Consider the following 12,012-nt stretch of genomic DNA (forward strand, 5'->3'; position numbering starts at 1 on the left):
ATGATTCTAAGAGTAATTGATATTATGGATGTCTGGTTTTTGGCAGGCCCATACTTTATGTAATGAGAATGAATAATAGATTTCCTTTGCTACAGAGGTGATGAAGCGAAAAATTTTGCGATTGTACTAGATAGATTTTTCTCGATTGAAAAAATTTTCAGTTCTTTGATCATTATATTCTTATTCTGCTAAATCCGCGCACGTTTAGACAAATATTATCCAATCTACTGTTACCACGGATAAGATCTGAAAATTTTAGGTATTATTCGGTTAGAAACATCGTTAAGGCTGTTTTTTTTGGAGAGGAAAAGTGAAGAAACAATAAACAAAATATTCGACACTTTTTTTGAGCTTGAAGCAAGATCGTGCTATCATGCGCAGCGCTGAATTTACTAGAATTATTTTGCTTGATGGAATGCATTTTGAACGAAATGAGCAAGAATTCCATGAAGTTAGGGAAGATACTATTCCTCCGTGTTGGTTCACTTTTCCATGTGAGTGTTGGAGAATCGGAGGATCAAAAGAAATGCAGATTGCAAATAATCCGCTTTAATGAACCTGAGCTGCTGTTTCGATTTTTATTGGATCAGAAAAAAATCCGATTTCGATATTAACAAAACACACGATTTGCAGAGCAAGGTTAACTTTGATTTACTGGCGCATTTACAGGGTTCACGACAAGAACAATATGAAAAACGAAGAGACATCCGAGAAGGATTTGCTAAAAATTTATTGTTTTCATGAGAAAGGCAGGAGATAATCGAAAAGATTGTGCTGCTTGATTGGAAAACGCATTCATTTATCTTTGGAAAAGCATTTCATTTTCTGACAGCTCGCTCCATATCATCAATAAATTTAGATGAACGAATGTGAATGCTCACGTCCAAACGCCAAAAAGGAATCGGAAAAATGTACATTTTGAAAATCCATCGTTATTTTTTTTCTTCATTGCAAGATTTTTCTCGCAATAATAAAATTTAAAAGCAAGGATATATGCGAAGCTCTATCGTTGAGAACAGCTGAGATTCTGAGATTAAAACAAACGGAAAATGAGTGAAAACGACAACTAATACACGAAAAATTGAAGGCAAGAAAGAAAACATGAGTTTAATTTCTGTTAAAAGGTTGAATAAGCTATCAGAAGAAATAAATAAAGCGCAAAAGATAGAATTTACATTTCTGTTTGAGTGCTTATGATTTCCGAATCGATGAGCGTATCACTTCCATCGGTATCGTCTGTGGCATTCTCAAATCCAATTGCATCTGTTACTGTGAGGACCGCAGCGTCAGGCGGAAAATGTGCAATAAAATCTTTTTTGAGCTGAAAAAGAGAGGGGCGAGCAGACGGAGATTGCGAAACGCAATTCTTCACAAGGCTATAGAAAGCAGAACATTGGACAACCTCCAATTTTGGTCTTTCGCCTTTCGTTATTTTATCTCCAGCTATTCCTGCTTCATACTCGCCAAATGGGATCTGGAGCGTCAGACACTCCCACAGCATCATGCCGATGGAGAATGCAACAGATTCCTTTGTTGCTCTCTTCTTCTTATTAATCTGCAGCTCAGGCGCCTTCCACCTCAAACATTCTTTCAAATTATCATCATCATCCTCAAAGGCGGACGAGGGAGGTGGTGAGCCTCTACTATTCTTGTTGATGGTTAAGTAATCTGAGGAAGAGGTTACAATTGTCGAAGTGGAAGAGATGGATGATGAATCCGAATCTGATGAACAGTCGGAGTGCAGAGCAATGCAAATAACCATGTGTTCTGAGAAGAGAACAATATGAGGGCTCAAGTTTGATAAAGAGGGAAGTTCATCTTCCTCATCCTCAAACGGGTGGAGTGCCCCATTTGCCACCCAGAACAGGATCTGTGCAGCGGTCATCTCCCTCTCTTGAAGACTTCCAATCGCCATCTCCTTCTTCTCGTTCCTTCCGTGAAACAACATGAACAATGAATCCCGCAGATCCACAATCAGCTTCTCGTGAGGTGATGAGCAGGCCATTGCATCCACCAGATTCGACATCGATGAAGTGGTTGGACATAGATCTTCCCCTTGAACAAATGTGGATTCTGTATCTGAAGTGTCTGTGGTTGAAGTGGATGAAATGGACGGAGACGGAGATCTCTTTTGAATCTCTTCCTCATCATCAACATCATCCATTTCCCATTCTGCATTCTTATCCGAATCATGTTCAAGAATATTTTCTGTAGAGCCACCTTCAGACAACAAATGCTCTGAAGACTCAGAATGCACCATCTTCTTTCCATACACCCTCTTCATTGTCTTGCCTTCAATCTTCTTTTCTGCCTCCCTCTCTGCCCTTCGCCACTGATTCTCAGGCGACATCTCCATCGACACCATCTCAAACGCTTTCGGATCCTTATTTATGTTGTCATCAAGAATCTCCTTGTATTTTTTCGTTTCTTCCTTTGATTTTCTCCATCGAACAATGAATATCACCAATCCAACGAACACCGCAATCAATATCACGATCAACACTATTACAACGATTGGCCACATTGATTTTTCTTCTTTTCCACTTTCAACAGATTTTTCATCTATTTTTTGCTTAGACTCGCTTCGATTCTTCAATATGAACGATTCAGTTCTTGATGGAAATGATGGATTACCAAATAGAATGCTCACACGAACTTCTGTCTCTGCGAATACTGTCGTCAAATTACTGTTATGAATTACACCTTCAACTTCTCCTTCCGAGATAAATCCGTCTTCATTAAAATCATACTTCTCAATCAGCTCCTCATCACCTGTTGTGTATGTCAGCCTGAAAGACAGACCACACGGTAGAAGCAGTGTTCCTTTGAACCTTATGATATAATATTCATAGGCTTCTGATCCCACAACCAGGACAGAGTCCAGTTTTGGTATGAAAAAAGATGATTCTCTCTCTCCTGCTATTCCATCAAGTGTGCATTCATCATTCAAGATCCAAAGAGAAGAATTGGGCATAACACCATCCCCGCCTTTCAAACTCGAAATTGTTAGAGCTGCACCACCAGAGCAGATGATGTTTCGGCGAAGGGAGGGATATTTTTCAATGAAAGGATTATTATTTGCCAGCATCCCCATTTCGATAAATGTTTTTCCTCCTTTAATCGAAATTCCTCCTTTCGATGAATTCTCTATCATTATTTCTTTTGCCTGAAGATTGGAATTTTCCATATGTACAAGAGATCCATTCCATTTACAAATTCCATCAGCAGCAATATTATTTCCAAACTCTTGTTGATTTGCAAGCACTCCTGAAAAACTGCATGAGCTCAACGAAATGTTTTCCGAGTCATAGATATTTAAAATGCTCCCTTTATCTGCTGTGGAAATGCAAGATTCACAAGAGCAATTTGAAAGCGTTGCATGAGTGAAAGACGAATGGTACACTGAAAGAATGGAGGCATTTTGCGAATTGCTAGTGCAATTATTGAATGAAGCGCTTACAAGAGATATTGTTTCCGAAGTTATATCGTTTATTGATAAGATGCAACCTTCAGATAGATTCGCTCCATCAACAGATACTCTATCAAACATAACATTTTTGCACTCTCCAAGCTCAAATACATTTTTTGAAGCTTCAAACTGTTCCAGTTTCACATTTACCAACGAAATATGATCTCCACTCAACAGAAAAGAAGGCTTATTGAATGAAAGGAACGATATTGAGCAATTGTCAACATGAAGAATTCCATTTTCTATACTCAGTAATGAAGAATTGAGAACGACAGCTTCAACGCTTTCTGGCTCTACAACCGAAGAAAAATCAACAAATGATAAAGAAAGCTCCCCGCTTGATTCAAGAATGACTGAATTTCCTGAATAAGAAAACGATTGGTCAAAGGTGAACTTTACGCTCTCGATACGAATTCTCCCTGTGGTTGTGATAAGACTTCCCTCGTTGGTTATTGTTGAATTCAGATATATCAAAGCAGCTGAAGGAGATTCAAGTGAGCGTACGATAACATCATGCACATCACATTTCTCAACGATGCCTGTTTCCCCTAAGATCAACAGCTGCGAGAATAGCGATGGAATGATGTGTGGAACTCCATCGTTCAATGATTTGCATGGCATACTGAACTCTCCACATTGCTTGCTATCTGAATGATTATCTGCAACTGAAGACACAAATATCGTCTCGCTCTGATATTTCACAACCTTCAGCAGAAGATCCTCCTCATCAAGAAATGTATCTGTTGTACAGCCCCATATCGCGAGCTCCTTCACAAACGGTGCTCTGAAATCCAGCAAGAATTGCTCATCAACTATTTGATTTTCTATTGAGTGGCATCTCACATACGCATCTCTCCCCCTCAAAGCAGAGTTGTCTCTGAATGTGATGTTCGATAGTACAAACTGCAGCGGTTGTTCGACTGTTGGAGCACATCCCAGAAACAGCCAGCCACCTCTTCCTGCGATGGAGCAGAAACACTCAGAAATTGTTGAAAACGAACAGTCAAAGCTTCCTCCTTCATTTAATGCATGAAACATTGCGCCTCCCTTTTCACATTTCGATCCGCCGCATCTCCTCATTGTTGTGTTTCGAATCACAATTTTCAATGGCTCATCATCATTGTCATTTCGGATGACTGGAATATTATCTGTTGTGTTCTGGGTGACTTCTTCAAATACGCTCCACTCAATAACAACATCTTGTTCAGCTTCATTTCTCTCTCTTCTTGAGCTCTTTTCAATATACAATCCGCTCACACCTTGCAGCTGAACATTCTTCATTGTTAGGTTTTTTATGTTTATTGTTGATGTTGACAACACAGAAACAACATCATGTGAAAAGCGCAATGATTGGATGGACACAAAATTCAACAAAACAACACCTTCATTTGCTTTGATAAGCCCAAAGTTTATGATTTCTTCTCTATCTTCTCCTTTTTTGGTGAATGAGCAATCTTTCAGAGTCAACGATCCTTCGCTTGAGTCAACATTCAACAAAGCATTAACACCGCTCGTGAATGACGATGGAAACACAAACTTTATCAGTTCGAAATTGGTAATACCCCGAATCTTCATTGCTGCTTCCTCTGCTCCTTCAAGCGAAGAGTTACATTCCAATGAGCACATGCTGCTCTCATCAGATTTCACTGATATTCCACTCACATCAACACTTTTCTGAAGAATTCCATTTCCAATGATGCTGATAATCCTCTCGTTTCCTTCTGGCAATCGATCCAATGAATAATCAATTGACAGACAAGGATAATCTGAAAGACCACAAATGCACACATCTTTTCCATCATCACTGACAACTATCTCTGAGCCAAAGGTTCGCCAAAAATAGATCAATGGAATGGCATTCGTTGAATCATTTCCATCAAAGCCACTCAAAGAATTCAATGAAATATCAGCAAAATGATCAGATATAAAAGGAAGAGAGGTGTTTGTGATGCTCTTTGTCAAGTTGGATGATTCAATAAACAGATCATTTCCATATTTCGCAATATTTGGCTTGTTTGCGTCAAAAATGGGAGATAAGATTACAAACGAAGGATTACCATCAATCAACTTCAGTGCCATTCCCCCACCAAAGCCAGTCTTCTCTTCTTCATCTGGTGCTGTGCATCCTATGAATGTGCTTGAAATAACATTCATTTGAATGCTCCCTTTCAACTGACCATCAATGGCCCCTCCTCTGCTTTCATCAGCAAGCACAGAACATCCGTCAAAATCACATTCTTCAATATTAATTTCTGCATTAGAATTTTCATCATTGCTGTTGTCAATGCTGATGCAGCCTCCACTTCCACCTTCTCTTTCGATTTTTGTGTAATTGCTTTTTGTCATGTTCAACCATAGAGTGTTCATCAACTCGATATTTGTTCCACTTCCACACAAAGAGATCAGAGGATTTCCACTCAAAGTGATTGATGAAGCTGAAAACGAATCAACGGACAAGGTGCCAGACTCAACAGATAAGAATAGACATGCTAATTCTGATGATGGACTTTGAAGCGAAAGAGAACACTGAGATAGAGTCAACGAAGAAGAAGAAGAAGAAATAAAATTGGAATGAAGAGGAAGTGAAGATGGAAGAGAGAAGATAAGTTTTGACAATTCAGTTTCAACGCTTACTGTTATCAAAGCTGAGTTTGATGTTGTGCTTGCATCAGAGACTGTCCAGCCACTCTGTTCATCATTTCCTCGTATTTCATGCTTCTTGTTGAATAAAACAAATTCATTACAAACAGAAATTGTTCCCTTCACAACAACTTTCTTTTCACCTGTAAAACGTGTGAGGGAGTGTTTCATTGTCAAACAAGGGAATTGAGTAATTCCGCAATGTGAATGATCAGATGCCTCAATATTGCTCACATAGATTTCTGTTGGGATGAGAAGGAGATATATGCACAGGGGTATAGCCAAAGTTGTATTTCCATTATCATATCCCAGCACTTTGTCAAATGAGTCCAACGAATTTGTTACACACGTAATCTTTTGTGACTTTGCGATTTCTTCCAGATTTGGTGAAATAACAAAGACATCACTTCCCCACTTGGCTGTGTTTGTTTCGAATGAAGAGGAGATCAGGAAATCTGGAGTTTCAGTTAATAATCGAAGAAGGATTCCACCCCCAATTCCGTTGGATGAAGAGCAAAAGCATCCATCAAACGTCCCGCCTTCCACTTTCACTTCATTTGCTTCTCCTGCACATAACATCATCGATCCTCCATTCTCTGAACTTGTGCTTCCACATCCCAAAAATGAACAAGAATTCAGATCAATGTTGGCCTTGTCATTCGAAAATGACATCACAGCTGCTCCGCTCGTTGTTATTTCTATTCCATCAAAAGCGCATTCTGAAAGTGTCAACGAAATCTCATTTGTTGAAGAAAGCGAAAATAGCGAAATTGTCGAAATAGTCTTTGCCCAATTCACATTTTCCATCTGCAGCATACCATTCTGAACATTTATCAGTTCAGTCGAAAATCCTGTTTGTACCGAGTATCCGCTTCCAGCAGATATGTTCAGTCTGCTAATATGTATTTCTCCTGCTCCACTTATCTCAAATAACCTTGAATCACGATTGTTCGGATGTATTGAATCATGCACAAGTGAAAGGTCACTTACAGTTAATGTGCCTGTTGAGACTGAAAAAAGAGACAAGCCAGCTGATTCTAATTCTGTTTGGATTGCTGTGCTCATATTGCTTTGGCCATAAATTGATAAACCATCTGCTCCACAATCCACATTTTTTGTTACGATTATTGTTCCTGTGAGTATTTTGATATCCTTCACAAATTCTGGAATTAGTTGAGTTAAACAATGGCTAATAGTATTACATGGATAAGATTCATTTATTCCACATACAAATGCGTCAATCGCATGAGGTTGGGTTTCATTCGATGAGACAAATCTGACTCTTCCGCCATCATTCCTAAGCCATTCACTATGATCAGCAACGGTAACAGAGTTTGTGCCAACGCGAATTCCAGTCTGGCGAGTTGAATAACAGCTTGAATCAAACAAATTGAACACCTGACCTTCAAGAACAGCATCACAACCTCCAGTGCCTCCGGTATTTTCATGGAAAAAACAAAAAAACATAACCTTTATCGATATATTTTTACAACCACTTATTGAAATACCTCCACCCCCCAAAAAAGCATTGTTCTTTATAAATTGACAATTAGAAACGTTAGGCATAAGGCTCAAATCCCAAATCTGAATCCCTCCTCCTAATGGCGATGAAACGTTTGACGTTGAGCAGTTTTCAAACAAGCAATCAGATATGATATCATCCGCTAAAACAGAAGCTTTTCTATCAATTGACATCCCCCCACCATCATTGCCAGCAAAGCAATTTCTGAATGAATTATTTCTTACGATGTATGTTGTCTGAGGTCTTGTGATGCAAACTGCACCGCCAGCTTCGTTGGAACTTCCTTGTGCTTGGCAGTTCAAAAAAACAGAGTTACAAATGGAAATCTGAGAAATTGAGGTAGCGCATATTGCTCCTCCCCGTCCGTTTTGCGCAATATTTCCTTGAAAATAGCAATTTGAAAGAGTGAGAGTGGATGCAGTGTTCCCTGCTATTAAAATGGCGCCTCCATGAGTTGTTGAGTTACAACCAATCCATTCAGAATTACTCAATGACACTGAATCTGAAGTGTCGATCCTGCTTTGGCTTGCATAACCGTCATTGTTATCAATATTTCTAATTACAGATGTATTTTTGCAATGAAAACGGACAGTGCCTTTCAGACCAAAAATAACAGAGCCAAAAAATGCATTTTCTGTTGAAATCAACAGGCAGTTTTCAATGCGGCTTTCCTCCGTTTTTCTTCCAATGGCACCGGGCTTGTCCGTTTGTAATATCTTTCCTTCTCTGGTGATGTTGCGTATGATTGTATTTTTGATGGAAAAAGAGTGGCTGTCAACCCCACAAATCAACCCACTTCCGCAGAATCTTAAATCGTTGAACAAGCAATTATCCATTGAGATTGATGACTCTTTCCCGTCTGCAAAACAAATGAACTGCACAGCTTCGTTCTGCGATTCGTGCTCAAGTGTCAAATTGGTAAAGTGGAGAACAGATTCTCGATTTTCATAAGAAATTGGAGAAATTGCATCTCTCACCAAAATACTTGAGCAAATGCTAACAGCCGAGCATTTTTCAATGACGAAAAGGCTTCTTGTCTTCAACTGCTTGAAAACCATACCAACCAGAAGATTTGAGGCATTTTGAGCCCTCCATGTGCCTGCCACCTCTGACATCAAACAAGAAAGATCATTTTTCCAATCCTCTTCCATCTGCTTCCTGGAACCTGTTTCTCCCAATGCGCACAACCATTCTTTGTTTTTGGTTCCTTCCTTCTCGAGAGGGTGTTCCAATCTCATCTTCGTAATCCGTCCTTTCTTAAAGTCCATTTTATCCAATGCTTCATCTTCCGTGCAAAATCCAGCCTTTTCGCTGCTGCAAACGCCACCAAGCACCAAGAAAGAAAATATCAAAATCATCTTTTTTAAAGTGATTGAAAAAAACAGAAATTATGGAACAATTTTTGATCATTTATTTTTTTTTTTTTAATTTGATGCACCATCGAATATTTGTTCTCATAATGATGAAAGATCACTGATCATATCATCTGATTGATCAATTCCAAAGGAATTATAATTTACTATTAGTTATTTTTTATTGAAATAATGTTTTCTTTTAATCAGAGAAATTGAAAAAGTAAAAGCAGAAATCAATCTGAAACATTTTCATTAAAGTTTTTAATTTGAGATTGCTTCTTTCTATTGTTATCAGAAAATGGAATTGTTAATTATTCCAAAAAAGAAAAGGAAAAGTCAAAAAAAAGAAAAAGAAACCAGATAATGAGGTGAAAAAAGATAGAAGATAATTTTTTATATAATAAGTGTTTTCGGAATATAGATTAAAAAAAAAATTTTTTTTTGAAATCATAATTAATGAAATCGTTTTGTTCTTAATGCTTCTTTAATTATTATCAAACAAATATGTGAAGTCAACAAATAGTGATAAGCTAAACATTTATGAATCGTAACTCATTTCACATTCCAATTCAAGAAAAAATTTGGTGAGTTTGATGATCGATATTTTTTTTTATTGAGCAGTTATAATTTGAAAAAAACCATTCAAATAGGGAGAAAAGAGAAGAGAGAAAGGTTCGAAGGAGAGAGGAAAAAAGATATAAACTATTATCAATCATTGAAAAAAGTTATTAACTTTGTTATTGATGAGTGATTTATGTTTCATAAGAAGAGACACACTCCAAAAACTTGGAAAAATCATGTTTTTGGAAATCCATGTCATTTATTGTTTCTTCTCACTGATGTTTTTTCGTAAACTTATGTTTCATAGTTGTTGAATGTTATTACAGGATCAAATAAAAAAATAACACCACACTTATTACAAGATGTGGTTTTTTTCAAATAAGAATCGAAAAATAATCAAAAAAATGAATAAAAAAATGAATAGAAAATTAAGTGTATATTTACTGAAATAAGTTATATGCGTGATTTTTTTTTGAATTCGTGTTTTCTCTATCAAAAATATCAATTTGAGAATTTTCAAAGAATGCAAATAACGGAATATTGTGAAGTTTTTTCTCCTTTCAACGATTATTTTTCATATGGGACAAAATATTTGGCTTCAAGCATTTTCCTTGAAAAATTATGCATCTTGGATGATCTTTTTGTGATCAAATAATTTGAAGAAAATGGGCTTATTTTTTGAAATACATGTGAGGTCACAAAACATAATGTTATTATATTAATGATGTTTTCTTACAGATATGAAAATCAAATTTATTTTGTAATCTGATAACGTTTTATTGTGTTATAAGAAAAACAATTTTTTTCATGCCTTGTGCAAAAAAAGCTTGAAAGATAGTATTTTCCCCCATATGATATAATTAATATAATTTTTTTTCCTGCTGTATAGAAATCAACAAAAAAAAAACAATAAAATTCAAAACAGGAAAATAAATAAATAATTGTTATTTCTATTTATTTCTCTATTTTATTTGTTTTTTTTTGACCGAAAAGTGAAAATGCATCTAATCACAATAGGGCAATGGTGAAAATTTTTGAAATCATTACTGTTCACACAGTGTTGATTTTTCGAATGTTCAATAATGAATGTGAAGATTTTTTCATTCAATAGAAAAAAAAAATAATAATTGTTTTGAAGAATGATAATAAAGATTATTATTATTAAAAAATGATCTTAGAAAGGTGTTGCAACGTTTCAGAATTCATTTATCAATGCTCAAACTGAATTCTCAATCAGAATTTTGTGATGGAGATAATATGGACTCAAAAATATCCACACATGCATTGAAAAATGTTCAATTTTGTTCGAAGTTTCTTTTATTATTTCATTCACTTTTTTTTTTTGAAAAGAAGAGTCATATCATTCATAATTGAACATTTGGGGAAAAATACGGACTTTCAAGCTTTTTTTGCACAAAGCATTGAAAAATTGCTTCTCTCATTACATTGTATAACTTTATCAGATTTCAAAATAAATTTGATTTTCATATCCGTAAACATGCATCGTAGGAATCAGAACATCAAGTTTTCCAACATTTTACGAGTGTCAAAAAATGGTCAAATTTTTATTGTGTTTTTTGATCAAAAAAGTCAATGAAAAGTGCAAAATTTTTCTATGAAAATGCCTGATGCACAATATTTTGCCCCATTTAGAGAATTTTGTGTTAGAAAATAATTTGGCATAATTTGTATGTTAACGGAGAAAATCTTGTGCTTGTCTTGTTTATTTTACCAATTCGAACGAAGTGTGTTCTGTGAAAGGAGACTCAACAAACACCCTTGAATTGAAAAAGATAATCAAATTCGCAACGTGTGAATGATAAATATTCAACATGTTCAAAAATTTTTGAGAACAATAGCCATATGCAAAGACGAAAAATTATCTTCATTTTTTTCTTTTTGTCTCAAACAATTAATTTTTGGAGTGAAACCATCACTTTTTGACCATTTCAAACCACTGGCAATTGTTATGCGAAAATAATTAATTTCATTTCCCTGAAAAATATTCTAATCAGAGCTCATTTTAGAAACAAAAACAAAATATAATATAAAAATAATGAGTGCAATCAAAATAAATATCGATTGATTCTCCATTTTCCGCATTCCATTTGAAAAATGTTTTTTGAAAACTATTCTTTAAGATTTGTTATTGACATTTTTTGAATGGAAAGTTAAATATTCTTCTTTAATAAAGCTTGATTTTTGTTCTTCTGTATAATGGAAAAAATGTCATATAAATCACATTCACAATTATTAAAAATAGATGATAAAAAAATAATTTTTTCATTTTTATTTCTTTTTTTTTCAATACAAAAACATTTGCTCAATTTATCATAATAAGGCTGATTTTTTTTTGTTATTATTCTTTTTCGAGTTTTGATCAAAATTTTAATCTCAATGGGATTTTTGTTAATTTTTGTTTTTCCAATCGCAATATCATAAACAATAAGTGTTCACTATTTCAA

General features: G+C 35.6%; 1 protein-coding gene across 1 annotated transcript; it reads right to left on the bottom strand.

The window, feature by feature from the left end:
- Nucleotides 1-1,171: 1,171 nt before the first annotated feature.
- Nucleotides 1,172-8,989, bottom strand: MONOS_15705 (uncharacterized protein; the record flags this gene model as incomplete). The annotated part of the gene is made up of 1 exon (XM_067868597.1): nt 1,172-8,989. The coding sequence occupies one exon, from the start codon at nt 8,987-8,989 to the stop codon at nt 1,172-1,174; it is 7,818 nt and encodes a 2,605-aa protein (XP_067731180.1).
- Between the last annotated feature and the right edge of the window lie 3,023 nt (nt 8,990-12,012).

The sequence above is a fragment of the Monocercomonoides exilis genome, assembly GCF_001643675.1.
Source record: "Monocercomonoides exilis strain PA203 chromosome Unknown scaffold12-1864167, whole genome shotgun sequence".
Classification (NCBI taxonomy): Eukaryota; Preaxostyla; order Oxymonadida; family Polymastigidae; genus Monocercomonoides; species Monocercomonoides exilis.